The sequence below is a fragment of the Suricata suricatta genome, chromosome 3 (assembly GCF_006229205.1).
Source record: "Suricata suricatta isolate VVHF042 chromosome 3, meerkat_22Aug2017_6uvM2_HiC, whole genome shotgun sequence".
NCBI lineage: Eukaryota > Metazoa > Chordata > Mammalia > Carnivora > Herpestidae > Suricata > Suricata suricatta.
Window position 1 is genome coordinate 152,354,502 of NC_043702.1, and position 23,085 is coordinate 152,377,586.

General features: G+C 34.6%; 1 protein-coding gene and 1 long non-coding RNA gene across 4 annotated transcripts in view; one reads left to right on the forward strand and one right to left on the reverse strand.

Annotated features, from left to right (window-relative positions):
- KCNT2 (potassium sodium-activated channel subfamily T member 2) overlaps positions 1-23,085 on the forward strand; it is a 340,818-nt gene that overhangs the window by 115,926 nt on the left and 201,807 nt on the right. For all 3 annotated transcript variants that reach the window (XM_029933172.1, XM_029933173.1, XM_029933174.1), the window contains exons 7-8: positions 1,771-1,854; positions 5,485-5,579. In XM_029933172.1, coding sequence (XP_029789032.1) covers positions 1,771-1,854; positions 5,485-5,579 — 179 coding nt within the window. The remainder of the gene's footprint in view (positions 1-1,770; positions 1,855-5,484; positions 5,580-23,085) is intronic.
- On the reverse strand, positions 5,767-10,921 carry LOC115286795. The gene is made up of 4 exons (XR_003906269.1): positions 10,841-10,921; positions 8,376-8,493; positions 7,981-8,013; positions 5,767-6,161 (listed from the first exon to the last, which is right to left on the reverse strand). It is a non-coding gene; the product is annotated as an uncharacterized LOC115286795 (long non-coding RNA).

Here is a 23,085-nt window from a genome sequence, read left to right on the forward strand (position 1 = left end):
GGGGGGAAGAGAGGTGGTGGTGATGGTGGAGGGCACTTGAGGGGAAGAGCACTGGGTGTTGTATGGAAAACAATTTGACAATAAAATATTTAAAAAAATAAATACAAAATCAGTTGGATAACTGGATTGTGAAATTAAATAAAAAGTAATAAGATTTAGCGCAATAGCAAAATAAAACACTTTTTAGATATATATTCTAGATGTGCCATTTAAACAGGTGTCGATATTATCTAGACAAAGTAGAAATTAATCACTCCACTTCTTGTGTGTACTGTGGACTTAAAAAAAGAAACGAACAAACAGCACAATGAGACCTATAAGTATAGAGAATGATGGTTGCCAGAGGGGTCCAGGGCAGGGGCTGGGCAAACCGGGCCAAGGGGAGCAGGGTACAGGCTTCTGGTTATGGGATGAAGAAGTCCTGGGAATAAAAGACACAGCATAGAAAATTATATCAGTTATATTGCAGTAGTGATATAACAGGACTGATGGTAGCTGTACATAAAGGTAAACATGGCTTAATGCATAAACTTGTCAGGTCACTAAAGCCGCACTCCTGAAACTCATGTAACATCGTCAACTACATAATAGACACCAAGTATTTGTAACAGTTTCTCATACTGAGAATATATTCATTTCTAGCTTAAACAAATTCTTTACTAAGGTCAATTCTCTCAATAATGAGAGAGTTGCCAATAGCCAGACAGTTAGCAATTTTTGCTTCTTTATCAAAATACTGTGAAGTACCAATTCTATGATGATCCTGCTCAATTGCTGTCCCATAAACATGTAACCAGCATTTTCCCATTGCAAAGTTATGCTTTCATCTCCATTTCAGACAGTTATGGTGATGTTTGTTGGGAATATGCTTTCCAACACTTTATTTGAGTTGTATTTGGAAAATTATGAAAATAAGCAAATATTACCTAATGCCTTTGCTTACTTCTTACTTTTAGTTATTTATCTAGAGGAACAACTGGAGTTAGATTAAATGATAGGCTAAGTATAATCCAATTGAATATGGTTCCCAGTGTCACTTAAAATGTTTAAATCTGAAGAGAATGAGTGGTAATGTTGTACAAGGGGAAAACCTTCTCTCCTTATTCCTACTTTCCCCCTCAAGTTGTGGAGAAGAGAGAGGTGATGTCTGTTATAAACTGTCACACTGAAAGATTTGATGATAGAATTGCCATAGTTGTAGCTGACATTCAGTGGGAGCTTATTTCCGTTCTGCTTCAACAATAATTCCCAAAGAATTTTTCCCTAGTAAAATTTACATCATAAATGAAAAGATCATATCTTCTCCTCGCATTTCATTAATGAGTTTAAAGTATTTGTCGTGTTTTAAAAAATTGACCTGCTAAGTGAAATAAGTCAGGCAGAGAAAGACAGATACCATATGTTTTCACTCATATGTGGAACAGGAAAAACTTAACAGAAGACCATAGGGGAGGGATAGGGGAAAAAATAGTTAAGGAGAGGGAGGGAGGGAAACCACAAGAGACTCTTAAATACTGAGAACAAGCTGAGAGTTGATGGTGGGTGAGGGGGAGGGGAGAATGGGTGATGGCCATGGAGGAGGGCACTTGCTGGGATGAGCACTGAGTGTTCTACGGAAACCAACTTGGCAATAAACTATATTAAAAAAATTAAAAAATAATAAACATTATGTGGCCTTTAATCACGTTTTTCCTGTTTTCCATTTCTTTTCAATCTGCTGGCTATGATTTTTGCTTTGAGATAAAAGTTTAGCTCTGGTTTGTTTTTCAGATCTTCTGGCCCTCCTTAAGGAATCTATTTGTCCCGGTCTTTCTGAACTGTTGGCTTGCCAAACATGCCTTGGAAAATATGATTGTAAGTATGACACTGAAGGGCAAATACAGAACTGTTTTCAACCCTCCATTGTTTCTTACATCCTTTCGATGCTCAGGCTAAACTGAGAGGGATGATGATTTGAGGTCTTAATCTTGTACAACCTCATTCTTCCTCCCTATAATAGAAACTCATACTATTGTGATTTATTCAGGTATAACTAAATTTCTAAATGTTTTATTTTTAAATTAAGTAAAAATAATTAAATAATTATATGTATAATTAAATTGATTTATATTTAGTAAATAGCTTATTTATATTTAGCAAATAGTTCCATTTAAATGTTTATAAACATGAAAAAGTTTTGGTAAAATATTGTCAAATAAATAAAGTGATATGTTGTATTAACATTGAAGCTAATAGATCATAAGTCTGCTTGTATCTTAATTCAGAATGACAACTTTTTGAATGCCCATATTACCAAGTCACTACCTTTGTAAGGCCCTATGAATAAACAAAAATCATTGAGATTTTCTAAATATCACCAAACCAAAGCTACTTGCTGTTTGAACAACAAATTAGCTAATCTTCTGAAGAAGGATTACCTTCCCAGGCAATCTGAGAGTCCTTGTTTTAAGGGTTTAGGAGATGATGCCAAACCACTCTTTTAAATGTTTCTTTTTCTTTCTTTCTTTCTTTCTTTTTTTTTGAGAGAGAGAGAGAGAGAGAGAGAGAGAGAGAGAGAGAGAGAATCCCAAGCAGGCTTTGTCCTGTTAGCACAGAGCCTAACATGAAACTCAATCTCATGAACCATGAGATCATGATCGAGGAGACAACAAGAGTCAGACGCTTAACTGTCTGAGTCACCCAGGAACCCCAGATGTCGCACTGCTCTTAACTGTAGGCTGTCTCACATTCCATAAAAATATGTGAGATTTTGTAAGGTTATGTACTGAAGCTGGAAACCCATGTTTAAAGTCATCCTTTTAGCTTCTCTTGGGATGGGTTGTGAGTGGGATATTAGGAGGGAGAAAGAGAAGGTGAAGTAAGAGAAGCAGAACTCAGCTGTGCCACAGTTGGATTTTGCTGAAGGCTGACCCTGTTTGGAAGGACTGATTTAAAACTATGAACAAAATATGTTTGCTGTTGGCTTCAATACTTATAAGTGAGCCAGGAGACATTTTGTCTTTAGTCACTAATTCTGTAAATGCTAATTTAAGTCTACCATGTGCCAAGCACCCTGATATGATAAGCAAATGATTTAACTTTCTTCATCTTCAAAAGAGAACAAAATCACTTACATTATATAGACTTGCATAAGAATTAAATAAAATCACATATACGTATAAACATGTATGTGTGTATACATGTAAAATATTGTATCTGGCATAAACCTAGTAAGGGTTCAATATTGTTAATTTTACTACATTAAAAATAAATTTGTTCTGAATCAAGCTTGTTTTATTTTAAATGTTTTTAAAAAGAAACGAACATGAAGTTTTAGCCACAGGAATATTAGGAATAACATTTGAGTATTCTCAACCAAATGAATGTTTCCAAACATTGAGTAATCACTGGAGTCTCATGAAAATACAACACCAGACAAAAGGGGAATGTGGCCTGGGGAGCGGTTTGAATAAACATTGGGCTGTCTTAACTGCCCCCCCAAAAAAACTCCCCAAAAAATACTTTTTCACTAAATATATTTTGCCTAAATTGCTAATGAAAAAAATACACCATGGAAAAATAAATCTCATCATACTAATTTGTGTTATTAATTGGTGGAAAAAAATAACCTAACCAAAGGAGGAATCATTAGTCAATCATTGAGAGCAAAAGTAGTGCTTTGTGATACTAATTTAGGATTAATTTTCCACTGTATTTCTGTATTTTGATTCTCTTTTCACTGGTTGCTAAATTTTTATTTTTTCTGCTCATTAACCCTTCTGTCAAAAAGAAAGTAAGGGATAAGAGGTAAAATTGTAACCAACTTATTTTTTTTTGTTTGTTTTCATAACAGTTTTGGTTAAATATGTGGTAGAAGAAGATAAAATAATGGCTTGTTGAGATTTTTATATTGGTGAATTGATTTATTTCAAGCAATATTGACTTTAAGATGGTTAAAATTTGTTTTAAAATTTTTGAGATGAGATGAAACGTATAGTAAATTATGAAAACATAGATCTATTAGACCTTATATCCTTCTAATGTTTTCTATGAAAAAATATGCACACCTATCATATATGAAATTGTATATTCAATTTTAGGATTTGAATTAAAAACAATTTTTAATGTTTATTTCTGAGGGTGAAACAGAGCATGAATGGGAGAGGTGCAGAGAGAGGAGACACAGAATACAAAGCAGGCTCCCTGCTCTAAGCTGTCAGCACAGAGCCTGATGAAGGGCTCCAACTCATGAGCTGTGAGATCATGACCTGAGCCCAAGTTGGTAGCTTAACTGAGCAACCAATGCACCCTTTGAATTTTATTTTTACAGTGCTCAATTTCCTATATCATTAAATATTTTTTCAAATCATTAAAAATATTTTTTTAATGTTTTGTTTTGAGAGAGAGACTTGGGGGGATTGTCAGAGAGAGACAGAGACACAGAATCTGAGGCAGGCTTCAGGCTAATGAGTTGTCAGCACAGAGCCTGAGGTAGGGCTGGAACTCACAGACCACAAGATCATGACCTGAGCTGACGTTGGACGCCACACTGACTGAGCCACCCATCCGCCCCATATCAAACCATTTGTAATGGTTGCATCCACATCTATTATATAGTTTTGATCAACTAATCATTTTGTATCTCGTATTTTAGTTATTTTGATAGTAATGAACATTTGTCATTTCATATAAGTATTATAATTTTGTAATAAAGGTGAACATACATAGATACTGATTTTTATCTCTGATTATTTTCATATGACCAATTTTTAGAAATTATGTGACTGAGTAAATGCTCATTAAATTGATGAATGAATGCATGAAATAAAAAGGACAGGACTGTGACCTATGTTAGTAAATCACCTTCAAGACATTTTATAACAAACTACATAGGCAATATCATATGTGAGTGCTCATATTTTGCATCTTAAACAACACTGGGCATGTATTTTTTCATGTCTTTTGATTGGAAAGGTTAAAATGTATATCTTGAGTTTACCTTGATATTAATGAAATTAAACTAAAAAATTGTTCATTGGCTATTTAGCCTTTGATTTTTTTGATAGCTTGCCTGGCATATTTCATGTCATTTTTCGTGATTCAGAAAGTGAGATGTAATTGTGGCTTGACCTACTTATTACTTTCACCTAAACTGAGTATATTGTTTTCTGAACTTTTAACGTTAGAATTTTCCATAGGAGATTGTGGTTATCATGGAGGGCTTGGGGAGTCAGTACAACATCTCTATAGATGTTGGTAAAATGAGTAACTGAAATTTGGTGTTTTGATGGTCTCCCAAAGTATTATCTTTGTCATATGAATGCTAAGGTAAGGTATATTTAGACTTAGGCAAAAATGAAAGTGTACAGCTATACCCATTTAAAGTATATATATCAAGTGTGCACAAGATAGTTTAAATATAATACATAGTAATAAATGTAGTGAAACTCATGGATATTTAGTATTTTCAAAATTAAAATATGCTTTTTTTGGGTTTTATTTTAGAATGATCTGCACAGAGCCATTCAGCGTACACAGTCTGCAATGTTTAATCAAGTTTTGATTTTAATATCTACTTTACTATGCCTTATCTTCACCTGGTAAGATTGTACATATCATTGTTTTTATTGTTTCATTTAATTATAGTTTTTAAATATTATATTTTGTTTTAAAGGTGTTGACTAAAATAAACAGATATTCACCATAAATGTAAAGGATCACCTACAGAAATAAAAATGAAATCTCTCTTTCAGTCTTACAGAAAAAAACAAGAAAGCACATCTATCATTTGTTGGTATTGATATTTACTACAACTGTGACATTTTCCCAAATGCTGTAAACAACCAAATCACAAGAATTTGCACTGCATGCCATAGTTGTCAAACAAGGAATTTTCTTTCAAACTGCTGACATGGAGGTGCCCTTATCTTTCTACAATCTCCAAAGCAGAAACAGTGTCGAGAAAACTGTCATTGCCCATCACTGTCTCTGCCCGCGCCTTCCCTCCGTGATGTGTGAGTGCGCAGTCAGGCAGAAAGCAAGGGAGATCTCCTGCCAGGGCAACGCACCACCTGGTTCTTTGCTTTATTATAGAAAACAGTTATTTCTTTTTCTGGAAAGTCTCACTTTGATGATTAAGAAGTAATCCAGTGGGAAATGGTGCACCGCACCTATGGAGATCCCTAAGTGGAGGGAAAAAAATGTGAAAATCAAAAAAATGAGGTAGATAGTATATCGTTTTATAGGATTCTCAGAGATTATATAAAATTGAGCTCTGTCCTGGATTTGACCTATTCAGAAAGAGAAAAGGCTTTATAAGGAATAATAAGGAAGTATGAAATAAGAAGAATGCCCTCATGCACTAGTACAACTGCACTAGATATAAATGGAGCTGTTCGTGCACATATGTAAGCATAGGCTGAGGTCTATAAGGTGTAGCAATACTTTCTATCAGTAGTGTGCAGCGAATATCTCTATTATCTGGATTTAAAATGTTTTATTGCATACTTGATAGCTTAGGAAATTGTTATGCCCAGATTTTTAATATCATCTCCCCAAACCAGAGACCACCAGGGAGACCGAGTCAGGCATGCAAAAAGCAAAGGGCTTTACTATTATGGGCTTATATGCTCAGGCTCACAGACTTCACCAACGCAGTGGATCCATGCGGAGAGCCCTGAACAAAGGAGGGGTAGGGCTTTTATGGGTTAGTGATCCCATCACTATCGCCGTTTAATATTGGCAGTAACTATAACCATACATTGTTACTTTTGGTGGGAGCCAATCACAACATTTAGAGTATTGACTAATTACAGAGTGGACCCAGGACCCTCACATAGGGTGTGACTAGCAATAGGTGATTATCTATAGCCTCCATCTTTAGGCCTGCCCTTAGAAATGTTAAGGGTGTTAGCTGGCCTTTCCTGATTGGGTGTTACAAGGGTGGTCCCTCCTGCCTTGGGCAACGTGTGCCCTTCTATTGTCTAATGATTCTGAGAAACCGACACCTAGGCCTCCAAGGTCAGAGGGGAAATTGAAACCTGTCATAGAGTCAATTTGGTTCAGACCTGTGTCCTTACAAAATAAACATATTTTAAGATACTTAATTTGTATAAATATAAAATATCTCTCTAAAATTGACATAGAGCTATCTTATCATTTACATCTTTTTTCCTGATCACAAATTGTTTTTTGTGTTCACCTGGTAAACACCTAACTGCATAAATATGAAATATTAAGAATAATGATTTCCCTTCTAAAGTCACTAAAACTTCTTAATTTTAATATAATTACATTATATCGTTTAGGACATTTTGTTTGTTTTACTTAAAGAAAAATACTACAAATTAACTTTTTAAAAATTTATATACATGCTAATATTTCAAATGTTGGGAAATTACAGAAAGTAAAAGGGTTTTTAAAATACTATTAGTGTCTTTAAAAGTTAATAAAGAAGTAATTGAAATATTCATGCTAAAATAAGGACAAATTCTTTTTACATGACAACATTTAGTTCAGTACTTTTGTTTTGGAAGCATCCTTACCACAGTATCAGGTATTGTGGGCGTTCTATTTGCTCTTACTTTCTTCCTATATGTCTATTTCTTGAGTCATTTTTATTTTCAAAAGAAGCACCTGGCCGCTTTCTTTTGCCAAGGAAATCAGCAGTGCCAGATAGAGGGTTTTCATGATGTGTATGAAATTGCCATTATGCAGTTTATTTATCATTTAGGTTATTTGTTTCACTTTTTATTATATTTGCTGTTAGAGTTGCCTTTGTTATTGTTCCGATGTATTATTATTTTTAATCACATGTATATTATCAATGTTCAATGTCATTGTTTTTACTCATGTGCACATTCATACATTTATATTAACATGTTTCTAAATTATAATATCTAGAATGTAGAAACTGAAATTTGATTTCTTTGTGTAACCTCCTCCAGCAGTACAAGCAAAATGTCATCATAAGTCTGACCATCATACTAAGGTAGAATATACCTTGTAGGAATTCACCATCATAAATGCAGTTATCTACAAGAAAAATGTAAACATGGTTATATTAGTTATAACACATAAGCTGTTTTAACAAAGTTATACCACACACACTATAAAATATAAAAATACATAAAGATTCAGCAACTTAAACAAATAGAAATGTTTAAGTAGTCCATCCCTGTGCCTGAGTGGCTCAGTTGGTTAAGTATCTGGCTCTTGATTTTGGCTCAGGTCATGATCTCACAGTTGTGAAATCAAGCCCTATGTCTGCATGGAGTCTGTTTAAGATTCTCTCTCTCTCTCTCTCTCTCTCTCTCTCTCTCATTCCCTCTGGCCCTCCCTCCCAGTTAAAAAAAAAGAGAAATGTTTAAGTTGTTTTTCTAAGATGGCCACCTTACCTTAATACTGCTGGAGACTAAATTTTCTCATAACTTGTTTTCTACCATTCCCCAAACATGGTTTCAATCTAATGGCTCAAGATGACGACTGTAGTCTTGCCTATATTCTAGCTCCAGCCTGTAGGAAGGAGGAAGATAAGGTACAACTCAGAAATTGCATGCATAGTTTAGGCAAGAATTTGGTCATATATTCATACATAGCTGAAAGGGTGTCTACAGAAATCTGGTCTAGGTGGGAAATAGTATATCAGCTGAATATTGTGCTATCATGGAAAAGTGAAAACTGGATACAATGGAACAATGAGGCATCTCTGGTCCTGATAAGTCATTAAAGTCCATTTGAGCATCATTTGTTTAAAACTAGGCTACTTTGGAGCCCGTGGGCAAATTACTAGTTTACCCAGCTGTATTTGCCACATTATTAAATGAGGGTAACATTTATCACCTATAAGATTTTTGTAGTGCTTTTTAAAAATGAGGACAAATAAGGTGTTTTAAGTAATGTCTATCAGAGGGTATGACATTTGGTGTGAATACTCCAAAAATTTCATTTTTTTCTACTTCAAATGTCCTCTTTATATGTGATGATTAAATTATGTGAATGCACAAAAACTAATTTGCTCTAAAACATATAAGAATAGTAACTTATTAATAATAATATAAAACTTAACGTGATTCCTAAAAATATATTTACTAGGAAATGTGAGAGAACATTTTTCTCCATGGTAATGTGTTCAGATTCTCTGTACTTTCTACATATTTCTAATACTTGTTTCCTCTAGTTAGTTTCACGAAGTTAAAAGTAATGGTAGTATCTCCCTTTTTCTGCATACATTTAATACTTTATTCTTTATAAATATGAGTATGTGTGTGTACACACACATATATATTATCTATATATTTATATAGATAATTTTTTTACATTTTGGTGATATTAGTCTTAATCAATTGCTGTTACATTATGTCATAAAGCAAGACTCTAAGTGCTTTTCCAAATCAGAATTTTTAATACATACAATTTAAGCCCCCAGAGATTCAGGAACTAATATTTGATGAACTGGCGTGTTGTTCATAAATCTCACAATCTTTAAAATTACCTGTTTGGGGAAGCTGCTATATAGTTTTAAAATGTATCTTCTCTTCATAATTATTAACATTACAAAGAACTATCATTAAGCATCTGTCTGCAAGAGACACATGCCAAACCGAAATAAAATTAAGCAGCTGACCCACTGTCTGTAGGGAATGTGCTCAGAATTGTTTTTCCTGTCATTGTAATGGAATTGGACTAATCTTTCCCCATGTCTGCTGTGTACCCCTCTTGATCAATAACACACACTTCCAAGACAGCTGGGGATTGTGATTCAGCCTGTGTCTCTGTAACAAAGCAGAGGAAACTGGTACATCGGGAATTAAGCGCATGACTTTAGCTTAATTATCAACATATTCTAACCAATAATAAGAACTCTAATTTATAATGCATTTGGTGTTTCTAATTTTACACTAGTTGACTTATTTTGCACCTACTTTGTTTCAAACCAGTTTTTTTATTTGAATATGTATGTTTGGATATTTTCATATTATTTCATAGAACTATAGCATAAAGAACTATATAATTTTAATAGATGTTTCATGTTTTAGTCCAATGAAACAATTCAGTATACCTCCGCAGTCTTACTTCAAGAGAAAATAAATCCATTTATTGTTTAAAAATGTGACCTAGTTAAAATTATTAACATACTTATTAAATTTAGCTCTGAAATTATATGTAAGTGATGAAGGATCACTAAATTCTACATCTGAAACCAATTTTACCATAAATGTTAACTGACTAGAATTTAAATTAAAAATATATTCGGGATTTTCTTGTGAATTTTTGGTTAATACTTATTTTAATGCTCAATGCTGAAGTTCTTGAATTGTTTACTGATTTAATTCTAAGGTAAATAGCTGTGTGGGAAGTGGACAGTTAGAAAATAAGTACTGAAGTTTGGAGAAAGTATTAGACTGTGTTCTAATGGTGTTATCACCATCATTTGGTTACTAGTTTTGTTTGGTCAGATTCATTTTGCTTTATTACAATTGAATGACAGAAAGTGCACTTGTCTGAATATCAGACCAACAGTCCCCAGATTTGTATTACACTAGAACATATAGAAAACTTTTGTCTTTTGCATAAGTGGGCAGCCAGATAGTAGGGAATTAGGACTTAACCCATCATTGAGTTATGAGGGTAACGTATAGTTATTTTCAGACATACAAGAACTTAGAAGGTTTGCTACCTACACATTGTTAAGTAGGTGCTACAGAAATAAGACAAAAAGGGATAAAAGAAAAGGAAGAAAATAAAGCTTATGAGAATTTGTGGAAGATGCAATAGCAACATCTTGGGTGTTTCTCTGGGAAACCCCATTTCACACTGGGGCGGGGCAGAGGTAGGGACATGGTTTTTATGGCATAGGTACCTGGCCAGGAGACGTTTTCAGTTAGCAGCGGGGGTGAAGGAGTGAGAGAAAGCCAAAGTGGCCATGCCACAGTCATTCTCCTGTTACATGTAAGAAACAGAGGCACAGAAAGGTCAAACAAAATGACAAGCCTTAGATTATCTTTGGTCCATGACTAGTAAGAAACAGAGCTCAGATCTGGACCTAGGCAAACTGGTGCCAGAGTCCACATATTTAACCACTGTGGTATTATTTGTATGATATTCTAGAAGTCAGTAATAAAAATAATAAACTAAAATAACCCAAAGAAAGTTATGTTAATCTTCCCATTTCTATTACTGTGAATTTTTATTTTTCACTTTATTTTTTTAATGTTTATTTTTGAGAAAGAGAGAGAGAGAGACAGCATGAGCAGGGGAGGGTCAGAGAGGGAGGGAGACGAAGAATGCAGACAGACTCCATGTTCTGAGCTAGCTGTCAGCACAGAGCCTGACATGGGTCTCGAACCCATGAACCACGAGATCATGACCTGAGCCAAAGCCGGACGCTTAACCGACTGAGCCACCCAGGCGCCCCTAGTGGGAATTTTTAAATCACTATTTGAAGTAGAATTATAGTTCAGTAAGACATTAAGATGACAAACTCTTGGGGTACCTGACTGGTTCAGTTGGTTGAGCATCTGACTTATGCCCAGGCCATGATCTTGCAGTCCGAGAGTTTGAGCCCCATCTCAGGCTCTGTGCTGACAGCTCAGACCCTGGAGCCTGCTTTGGATTCTGTCTCCCTCTCTCTGCCCCTCCCCGACTCACGCATTGTCTCTCTTTCTCAAAAATAAATATGAAAAAATTTTAAAAAGCTGACAAACAATTTTTAAAGATATTTTCGATTAAGGACAGAGGAATATCTTAGCTATTGCTGTCTCTTTTGTGTGAATAGTTGCCTCAAATTCATCAAGTTTCTAATCTTTGTTTTTCTTTTTTAACTTAAACATAAATACAATACATTTAGATAAAATTACAACATATACATGATTATAATCTGTTTAAATTACTTCCATTTACCTGTTCATCCATCTACCTGCCTGTATTTCTATGTATGTGTAGAGATGGGAATGTATTTAAGTGATTAAATACAGATATAGAATTATGTATCATGTCTTCAACTGCCTTTCTTATACTTTCTGTTATAGTGTCAGTATCCATAATGAACATATATCCGTTTTGAAAACAAAACTGTCACAAAAATTAAGGAATGTAGAAAGAGACAACAAAATTTAGCACAAAACGCCAAATGTAAAGATCACATTCAATATGATCTACTTATTCTTTGAGTCTCAACTTTTAAATTAAAGCCCTGCCTTGAACTTTTCTTGAAGGCTATCTAAATAATGGGAGATTCCTAAACTTTGTGCTTTTCAGAGTTGGAATAAAACTATAAATGTAGAATTCTTCTTTAATTGGCAGTATTTCTTGGTAGATTATCATGATATATAAAAACAGAGTCAATTTTCCTTTCTTATCATTTTATGCCCAGCATCTCTTCTGGTTGGAAAATACAAGATGCTTAACAAATGTTTACTGTTGATAGTAACATTCAGGGGTCAAAATTCCAAAACAATATCTTATCAAGAGGAGGTACTTAAATGTGTTGTAAGCTAAGTATGTTCAAGCCATATATTTTGAGAATATTCTTTAAATACCTTCTTTTCACAGTTAACTTTGCTGTGAGGTCACGGAGGGAATCTTTAAAATCTAACAAGTGTAATCCATGAAGACATTCTAGGAATGTTATTTCTGCCAAGGAGATATAACTGGGTAGTAAAACTTCTACAAATTTAATTAAAAAGAAATACACTTTGAAATAATTTTTAAAAATTGTGTACTCATAGGTAAGAACTTCAGATAAATCAAATTTTGGCTGTTAATCTTGTCTCCGTATAATTTCTGAATTTACGTCTTGAGAATTTTTCTTGCTTCAATTTTAAAATTTATGAGAGCAAAATAATTTAATAAAATCACTGAAACTACCACCTCCTACACTGAGCTCAGGAACAAATGGATTAAACACTAGAGAGTTTTGCATCACATGTGCCTTCATGACCTTTTCTTTCCACCGTCTTTCAGGATTTTTGTTTCCTCTTTTATTTCTTTCTTTGATTTTTCTGGGGGGTTCAATCTCACTTCTGCTTCTCCCATCTGACATAAATCCTGATGTTCTTCCAAAAAGTGTTCATCATTCACTTATTTTGAAACAACAAAGTGCAAGTGTGGGCATTAGGGTATAGGGTGAGGTATGGTCACTTTTTATCAATAACTAAATTGCAGTATATGCTGTTCTCAGATTTATGACAGGATTCAGTAACTTTTTTTTTTTTTTTTTTTTGCATAGACACAAATACAATGCCCGGAAAGTGAGAACTTTCTTGAAACAATAGAAAAACTAGGTTTATTATTACCTTAAAAACAAAATTTCTCCCTAGAAAATGTAAAAATCCCAACATCTCAGTTACCTTAAATTCCATGGGAATATTAAGTGTTAGGCTGATACCCAGCAGGAAATGAAAATGATTATTTGGAACAATTTAATTGGCATTCATTCAATAAATACCAAAGTGCAAGTTGTGGGCTGATTTGAATACTAATGTCTGAACTACAAGCATGAAATCAAAGTGTTAGATGCTTTTAGCACAGAATTCCATTGCTAATTAAATTTTTCCAGTAACTGTGCACAGTAATAGTATTCCTAGGGAGTGCACAGATATTTAAGGTTATTTATTTCTGCCATGTGACTTTTTTTTCTCTGAAAACATTTTATTGTACAAATTGACATTTACCAGGTGGTGACAAAGTTAACAGTCTCAGTATTTCTTTTCATTCAAATTAATGTTTTCCATATAAACTTTGCCAAAGCATGAAATCTTGTACAGTAGTCCCCTGCTAATACACAGGAGATTCAGTCCAAGATCCCCAGGGGATGCCTAGAACTGTGGGCAGTACTGAACCCTATGTATATAGGATATATATTTTTCCTACATATACATACTTGTGAGTTTAGTTTATAAATTTGGCACTGTAAAGATTAACAACTAATAATGAAAAGAAAAATTATAACAATATGTTGCAGTAGAAGTTTGTGAATGTGGTCTCTCTCAAAATATCTTATCGTACTGTACTCACCTTCTTCTTGTTATGATGTGAGATGATGAAATGTCTATGTGATGAAATGAAGTAGGACGAATGGCATAGGCATTGTGACGTAATATTAGGCTACTGTTGACCTGATGTCACGACAGGAGAAGGATCCTCTGTCCCCACTGCAGGAAGCTGAAACTTCAGAGAGCAAAACCACAGATGAGAGGGGACTACTATATAACCAGATGTATGGTTAACATTTTAAAAGGCAAATTTTAAATAAAGTTTTTAAAAATGTTTATTTTTTTGAGGGAGGGAGAGATGGAGAGATGGAAAAAAAGAGAGAGAAAACGAACAGGGGAAGGGCAGAGAGAGAGAGGGAGAGGGAATCTCAAGTAGGCTCCACTTAGTCAGTAGAGCCTGATGTGGGACTCAAACTCACGGGCCATCTAATTTATGAACCCTGAGATCTTGACCTTAGCTGAAACCTAGTGTCAGTTGCTCAACTAACTAACTAGCTAACTCCACCCAGGAGCCCCTTAAAAGACAAATTTTAAGGAGGACTAATTACAAGTGATTTGTAATTAAGGTCCCTTTGTTATTATATAGGGTCTAATTAATTAAGCAAATCAATTATGATTTTTCAGTCATTTTAAAAAGGGTAACATGACCCTTTTTAAGTCCTAATTAAATGTTCAGGTTTTGTTTCAGAATTGCATAACACTGAAATTATTTTGTATGGGTCTGTGTAAAAGATAACACTTTAGAATGTTTTGTGGGAAGCAGAAGTCTGGTAGACTCTCAAATCCAGCATTCTTTATGAAATGTTTAGAGAAATAAACTATTTTTCTAACAAAAAAAAATCCCAAAGCCTTTAAGCTAGCATTGAAGCTTTTAAACTAACTATATTTAATTCATTTAGAATTTTTTAGTATTTGAAATGAATTCTTTTCTAATATAATTTTTCAGTGCCTATCATATTTTTCTGGTTTCGAATATTGCTGTTTTTATGAAGCAGACATTTATTAACAAAATTATGTAGGGCACTTCAAGAAGGTAGTGCTGAGATTAGATAGTGAGTCTCCTACATCTGTTTAGCTCCTAACATATCTGCATCGGGAGCGTGATCATGAATGGCTCCATAAGCCTCCCAGGTGCCCAGAGTCACATCTTACTTGAATTCTTATCTGTGCTAAAAGCCCAGTTCCATGGTCATTACTGTGAATGGTGCACTTTAAGGCCAAGAATTACCTGGAGCTCTCAAGCAGTTCGGGAGTGGGTTCTCCTCTGGGTCAGGACAAGCTGTATCCAGAGTCATGTTACCTGCTCGCTCTTAAGAACGACGTGAGAACCTTGACAAAAAAGCAATAGCTTTACAATCAATTAAACAGATACTTCAGTCTAGTTCAGGTTGTGCTTAAACTTTTTCATTTACCATGTGCATTATACTCAGGTGGTTCCTCACCCATTTATCCTATTTTCTGTCACATAGTATGGACTTCAGTTTCCACCTTAATGACAACTGTTGTCACACTGAGTGACAACCGAGTTCTCTACAACAATGTGACTGTCTTCAGTAAGCTTTAAGATGTGCTTGCTCTTTGGTATAAATGGTAAAAAATCATAAATTGGAACTATATAATTCTGGGTTCATATTATGCCTCTCCCATTGATACCTTCATATCACTTCCTGTATGCTAATCCATTTGTACAGAAGGTAGATCTCATGTTAAGTTCTTACTGTAGTAAATTAAAAAAACAAGTGATACAGTTTCGATGACAAACTGGATGTTAGGTGTGGGAGAAAGAAAACATGAAGGCTGATTCTGAGATTTACATTTTGAGAACTGACTGGTAGTGCTGTGTATGAGGATGAGACAATCAGGAAGGAAACGTGAAGAGGAAAAGAAATAAAGAGTCCGTCACAGCTGGGGTGCCTTTTAGAAACCTTAGTGAGGTGTCAAATAGCCACTTGTCTGTAGGAGCCTGGAGGTCAGGAGGAGTGTGGGGCTGGGTAGGGGGAGTGGGCAACCTCAGCATATGAATAGTCATATGACAGGTAACAAAACGAAGCTCCGACAGAGTATTGTATCAGGGTAAATGGCACAGCTTATAGGGATAGAATCTTCATTCACCTCGGTGTCCAAAAAAGGTGGCAGTTAGCATAAAAGTAAAAACTAGTAGAAATGCAGAGAAAACTTGATAAGAATGTAATTGTAGCAGAAGATTTTAATAAAGAACCATATCTCTAAAATAGAGTCAAGGATTCTTTTTATTTTCACTTCTCCAAACATAGCCCTTCCTATACCGTCCAACCCAGATGGTTGCCTGTTTTTAACTGCAGTCAACGTCAGAGCTTTCATAGTACTTTCTCATTATAATAAAAGCATTTTCTTACCAGCAAGCAGTCAAATCCATGCAGAATTCATACATCCTTTTAAAACACCACAGATTCTCTATTTTTTTTCTTTTAAAACTTCTTATTTTTTCATCTTGTTTTTCCCTTCTTATTAATTCCTCTTCTGTTATCTAACTCCTTAAATTGCTTAGACACTTTTGCCTTTCAACTAACTTTCAGAATCCTTGTGTTTGGGATCATGTATCATTGCCCTTCTCCTCACAGTATCTTATTCGTAAATGCTTCAGACTACTTCATTGTGTTATGATTTAGTCTCTTTCTTGGCCATAGTCCTTGCCAATGTATTATAAAGTATTTTGATTCAGAGTGTTGAGAGACTCATTTTAGCGTCCTCTCCTTTCTCTAGATTCATTCCTTAGCTGATTTGTCTTCTACTCCATGGTTATGTTAACAAACATCAAAGCTATGCAAAGGTTATATAGAATATTTCTCTTTTAAAATTTTATTTATTTATTTATTTATTTGAGAGAGAGAGAGAGCACACAAGTGGGGGAAAGGGGCAGAGAGAGAGAGGGAGAATGAGAGAGAATAAGGGAGGGGCACAGGGGGAGGAAGAGAGAGAATCTCAGGCAGCTACATGCTAAGCACAGAGCCTGACCCATGACCCTGGGATCATGACCTGAGCCGAAATCAATAGTCAGATGTTCACCCAATTGGGCCACTTAGGAACCTTATGCAGAATATTTTTGATTATTCCTAATAATTCAGTTTATTTGGTCTTTAATACTCCTTTGTAGTTCCTACCCATTGAGTCGTATCTCTCCGATTAAGTCTTTGGTATTTCTTTTTAGGATCTTGGTTTTCTAACAAATTGATTTTAAGATGTTCTAAGTATCTCATTTGAATTTCATATGAGTTTGTCCCCTCTGGTGTGTCTACTGCAAGGTGAAAAACCACTTTAATCCCCTGTTTTATAATTCTTTTGTGTTGACAATTGAAGCACCAGTCATCTATTTTTCAAGCTAAATATCCTCCAAATGCTCTAACTTCTCTCCCCAGGATATTTTGGTTTGTTTGCGTTTTACAAAATCTTTCTATTTTATCATTGTAAATTCAAACAGGGCCCAGTGCTAACTACAAAGATGGAGATAATTTATATGAAAGTATTTTGTAAACTATAAAGTGCTATTTAAATATAATATATTTTTTATTGCCATAGTTTAGAGGAAAGATTTGGAGTTTAGTGAAAAAATTGTTCCTAGGCTTTCTCACAGGGACATATGTGTATATACAAGTTTCTGGAGGGGCCTTAGGTAACAAGATATCTTGGCTGTGTCACTTTCTTGCTGTATGACCTTAGTTAAAGGATAGTTTCTTAGCCTTAAAATATTAATTTGTCAAATATAGAGAGAAAAATATTGTATAAATTTCAACAAAAGACTTGAGGTAGTTTTAAAAGCAAACATGAAATTGTGTCTCTATAATAATAAGAATAGAAGAAACCACATCGACATAGTAAGAGTAGAGTGTAAATCTGATAGTAAGCTTGAACACAGTTGAGGTCCAGGGAGAAGTGTAATTGTACTTAGCTCTCATTATGAGAAGGAAGAAAGCACACAAATTTCTCAATGTAATCAATATCCTCTTCTTCCACTTCCTGAAGAATTCAAGATTCTGTTTCTATAGGCAGGATGACAGACATTATAAGTAAGTGTAGAGGCACAATAAATGTTATTTCTTATTTAAAAAATTTAAATGCAAAAATAACAATGGTTTCTTGCTTATTGGCTTAGTGTTTTATATTTGCAATTGCTAAGACTAAAGATAAGTGCTATTGGGATATGCTGTTAAATGAAATTTTCAGTTGAATAGGTCTCATGATGAGTGAAAAATAAAGGAAATAGCATATTGATTGCATATGTTGAATTTAAAAAATGCTATCTTTTTGCTTATTATTTTTTTCTGATATAAAAAGCACAGAATCAAAGATTTCCTTGAATGGTGGTACCCTACTTGCAATTTTAATTCCCAGTTTAATTTCCTTGAATATAAATAATTTGATATGGTAGTGTTCTTAGAAGATTTTTTAAATTGAAGCCATGGGAGCAAAATGTGTATTAGGTAAATGTCCACACAAATCATGTTTTCCAGTAAATTTTTTTTAGTTCAGCATTTGTCTTGACCTTCCAAAACTGTTCTTTGAACAAATATCATTGATGAGGAAAGCAGTTATAATTTCCAGTGGAAAAAAAAATAATGATCATTTACCCAGGCGACCCTTCTACGTAGATAACTGGTGTAGTTGACCTCATCTTATGAGCAGTTAAATGCACCATCAATGGAAATGTTCATTTAATGGGCAAAAGAATCAGTCAGATACTTCTCAAGAGCATTCTTACTCACATATGGTTATATTTCTTTATTACAGAACTATCTGAATATTATACTGTATGAAATTGAGGGTGTGTAGAGTATGAAGCGGGTATATATTTACTTAGCCATCTCTTTGAAAGAGGAAATGTTCCAATTGATTTTAAGCAGTGATTAAATATTATAAAAGTAAACATGCTATATTCATTATTGCAACATTTTCATGACACGTTAGTATTTTTAAAGCTGAGTTTGAATAAATTATTATATAAAAATGAGAGTCACTTTTGCTCTGAGAGTAATTCCCATTCCTTACAGTGTGAAATAACATGGGAAACTCCATGTTCTTTTTTATTTTTAGTGACTGATTAAATTTGGACTATTTCAGATAGAATAAGATAAAGCTTAATTTTTGCCTTATTTAATTTCCAGGAACTGCTGACTAGAGACCTCATATTTGGGATTGGTTTTGTTATGTGGTAGCAACTAGCAATACATCCCTGTGGGAATATGTTAAATGAATGTAAATCAGCTTAAATTAGCTGATATTATTTGGTGCCATTTCATATTTTACATGAGCAAGGATATATAAATAAGTGTTGTTGAGGGCAAGAATGTTCTGTCTTCTTCTAAGTCCCTATAGCTGAAGTAAGAATCACATTGGCATAAGATAGATTAGCAGGAGAAAATCAAATTTAATTTGTTTTTTTAAATAGTTTATTGTCAAATTGTTTTCATATAACACCCAGTGCTCTTCCCCACAAGTGCCCTCCTCCATCACCACCACCTCTTTTCCCCCCTCCCCCTTTCCCTTCAACCTTCAGTTCATTTTCAGCATTCAGTAGTCTCTTAAGTTTTGCGTCCCTCTCTCTCCCCAACTCTCTGTATGTACAGGGACAGGGAATCCATAGACATGGACATTCCAAAGACAATTAAGTTAAATGAGGTATATATGTTATTGTGAAATAAGGAGAAGGGGTAGGGGTCTGGAAACTTCAAAGGGAAGGAATGCAATCCACAGGAAAATAAAAAAGAGTGAATATATGGTAAATGAATGTTTCCCTTGCCAGAGATACGTTATTCATATAAAACTTATATCTGGTAAACCCTTATTTTGGGAAAGAGCCCAATTTAGATTTTTCTGTATAGTTAAGAGGGGCAAAAGTTTCTCTTGTGACTGTAAGGTCTCCATTGTCTTTAGCTCAAAGTAATACATATGACAAGTGACCAACTTGGTCCCTATACTGTTCATTTTACTAATATCTTGATTTTACTAATATCTTGATAAGTGAAGAAATGTATTGCTAAGTTAAACTTTTCCTGGAAGAATTCAGATATATATGTATTTTATTTTTATGAACTCTAAATATACACATATTTTAAAATATGTAATGGGAATTAATGGTGTGTAAAGCTAGTCTTTTATTGGCTAGGTACTTCATTGTTAAGAACTGAATCGGCTAAAAAAAAAGTTCAAGCAAAAACGAGTAAATGCAGAGAGACAAGAGATCACAACTTAGAAAATGCTTGAGGGCTGAGTCTTGTAGCTTTTTTACATCCATTATTTCTCTGTTCACAACTCTAATTTCACTTAGATGATTTGCATGGGTAGTGACTTAAGGTGGTTTTGTCAGTCGAGAGACTAAGAGTCTAGTGTAAATATAGTTCCTGTTTGGAGCGGGAGTAACCACTCAGGGTATCAGCAAACTTATTAATGAGCTCAACAACTACTCGATTTGATCACATCATTCATTCTCTTGCCTCAAGTTTTTCATTTGTGTCTTCAGTATAATATAAAATCCATGATTTATAAAGTGATTTATAATTTGTCCCTGTTTACTTCACTGGCCTCATCTGCCTTTATTTGTCTTACTCTAAAGGTTATTCTTTAGCCATTTTGCACTAAACTCATACTTTCCCAGTTGGGCTTTTTAATGCAAAATTTTTCTTTGCAACTATTGGAAGTTATATTGAACTGTTTATGACTTGATTATGAAGCCTTTCCTGTTGAGGATAGCTTTTTATTTTAAGTAAACTAATGGTTAAGAAGAAGTGCAAATAAAGAGGAAAGCAAATAGATATTGTGCTTTTTTTGTTTATTTTTGAAAATTAAATCTTAAAAATGGAGGTAAAGGAATATGATTCTTTGAACTATTGACCTTTTTCTATTAATCTGTTACTGGGAATGAAGTACAGATAGGTTTAGAAAGCATCTCTGATGTTACAATAGAACTCAGACATCCAGTGTGAGGTACTGGCTTTAATATTTCCGGTATTCCAATATTAAATATTATTTAATATTTCCCACTATGAAATAATTATTTATCAAATAATAAATATTAAAGTCAGAACAATTTACATGAAGAATCATTTACATGTACATGGAGGTTATGAGCATGTGTGTGGACATGTGAGGTACATATACACACGCTCCATAAATGCATGCACACACATACACAGGTTCTCATTTTATGTCCTCAGCCACTTCTATAACATTTCATTGAATGATGTATTTTCTCATTGATCAGACCTTGGCTCTTTAATTTCATTTCATGCTTTTCTGCTACGAGTACATTATATATTTTAGCTATATATCCTGTCATCCCATAAATATTTTAGGATAGTGTGATATATTGCCTATAACAATTATGAGATAATCATAAGCATGTGAAGGACTAGTCAAGAACCCACTCCCAGGCTATCATCAGTTCAAACTTATGATCTGTGTCAGAATCCTTACAAATGAACAAATTAAAAATATTCTCCAAGATGTATAGTTGGCAAGCAAGTATTGTTTGGTCCTATCTGATTTTGCATAATTGGACTACAAGAATAACCAAGCCTAACCTTGCAGGGTGTGGTCATGTGGGTCTTGAGACCCTTTCAAGACTGTTCTCATTTAGCAGAGGATTCCGTTGTCTGATTCCACCAGCCTGTTAGCTGAAAACCCTTAGTTTTTTCACTTTTTTTTTTTTTTTTTGGTATGAACCTTTCTTTCAATGTGTTGTTATGCACAGAAAGAACAGGAACCTCTTTGATCTTACAGAACAGGGATGGTTAAGTGTTTTATGTGGCAGAATTTGCTTTATGACTTACTATATCTGTTTAATGTTTGTTTTCAAGGTTACTGGGGAGTAAGGTGCAAGTAAGAAAGGTGTAATGCCTCTACTTTTCCTCCTTTCATTGTATGCCACAAAGAACCTGTAATTGTGAGCCGACAAATTATCTTAGGCCAGTTTTTATGGTTTTAGTTACATCTTTTATATTCAACTGTTTCTGTGACATACCCTCTTAGACTCCTCAACGTTAAGTATGTCCAAAAGCAATTTTATGCTATTTCTTCTCCAAATTTTCCACATCTCTGAAATAGCAACTACTGTTCATTCTTGGGGATAATTCCAAAGAATGGATTCATTCTTAATGCCTCCTGTTCGGTGACACAATACACAAATCAACAGACCCTCCAGATTTTACCTCCTAAATATCCTGCAATCTACCCACTTCTTTTCCTCTCAATCATCATCTTACTCTTCTAAACTATCAGAACAGATTTACCTATGTCCATTCTGGTTCCATTCCAAACCATTCACCTCATGGCAACTAGAGTTTCCTTTGTGAAATGTAAATATAATTGTGTTACTGCTTGCTAATGTTTGTTGAAACTTTTCCAGGTGTCAGGGGCTCCTGGGTGGCTCAGTGGGTTAAGTGACTGACTTTGGCTCAGGTCATGATCTCGTAGTCTGTGAGTTCCAGCCCGGGCTTGGTGCTGACAGCTCAGAGCCTGGAGCCTGCTTCAGAGTCTTTGTCTTCCTCTTTCTCTGCCCCTCCCTGATCACACTCTCTTTCTCTCTCTCAAAAATAAACATACATTAAAAAAAAGTTTTCCATGTGTCTTGGAATGAACACAAAACTTCTTAATATGTCCTACATTTCCGGTACAATCAGGATTCTCCTCATCTTTTCATTTTCATCTCACATCCTTGGTTTTTACTCTGCTCAGGAGTCCTACTTTTTTCCTGTATACTATCCCATCACACTAGCCTTCTTTCTCCCTAGGATGTTCTACCTTATTTTTCTCTGCAGAGTAAAATCTGACTTATCTTTTTTTTTAATGTTAATGTAGACATCACTTTGTCATTGAAGCCCAGTCCACCTGTTAGGTCAAACTCAGGGTTACCGGAGAGCATAGCAAGGCAGGCGTAGGAGGGGCTCTCCTGTGTGAATTTGTGGATATTTACATTAGTCATCATTTTCTGTGTCTTGCACTGGATCCTAATTCACACAAGGGATCAGTCATGCCAGCTTTTCCATGCCACTGTTTCTCCCGGTACCTAATTCTGCACCTCCCATGTAGTAACACTGAATAAATAGGTGAACAAATACATGTGAAATGTTTTCAAATGTAT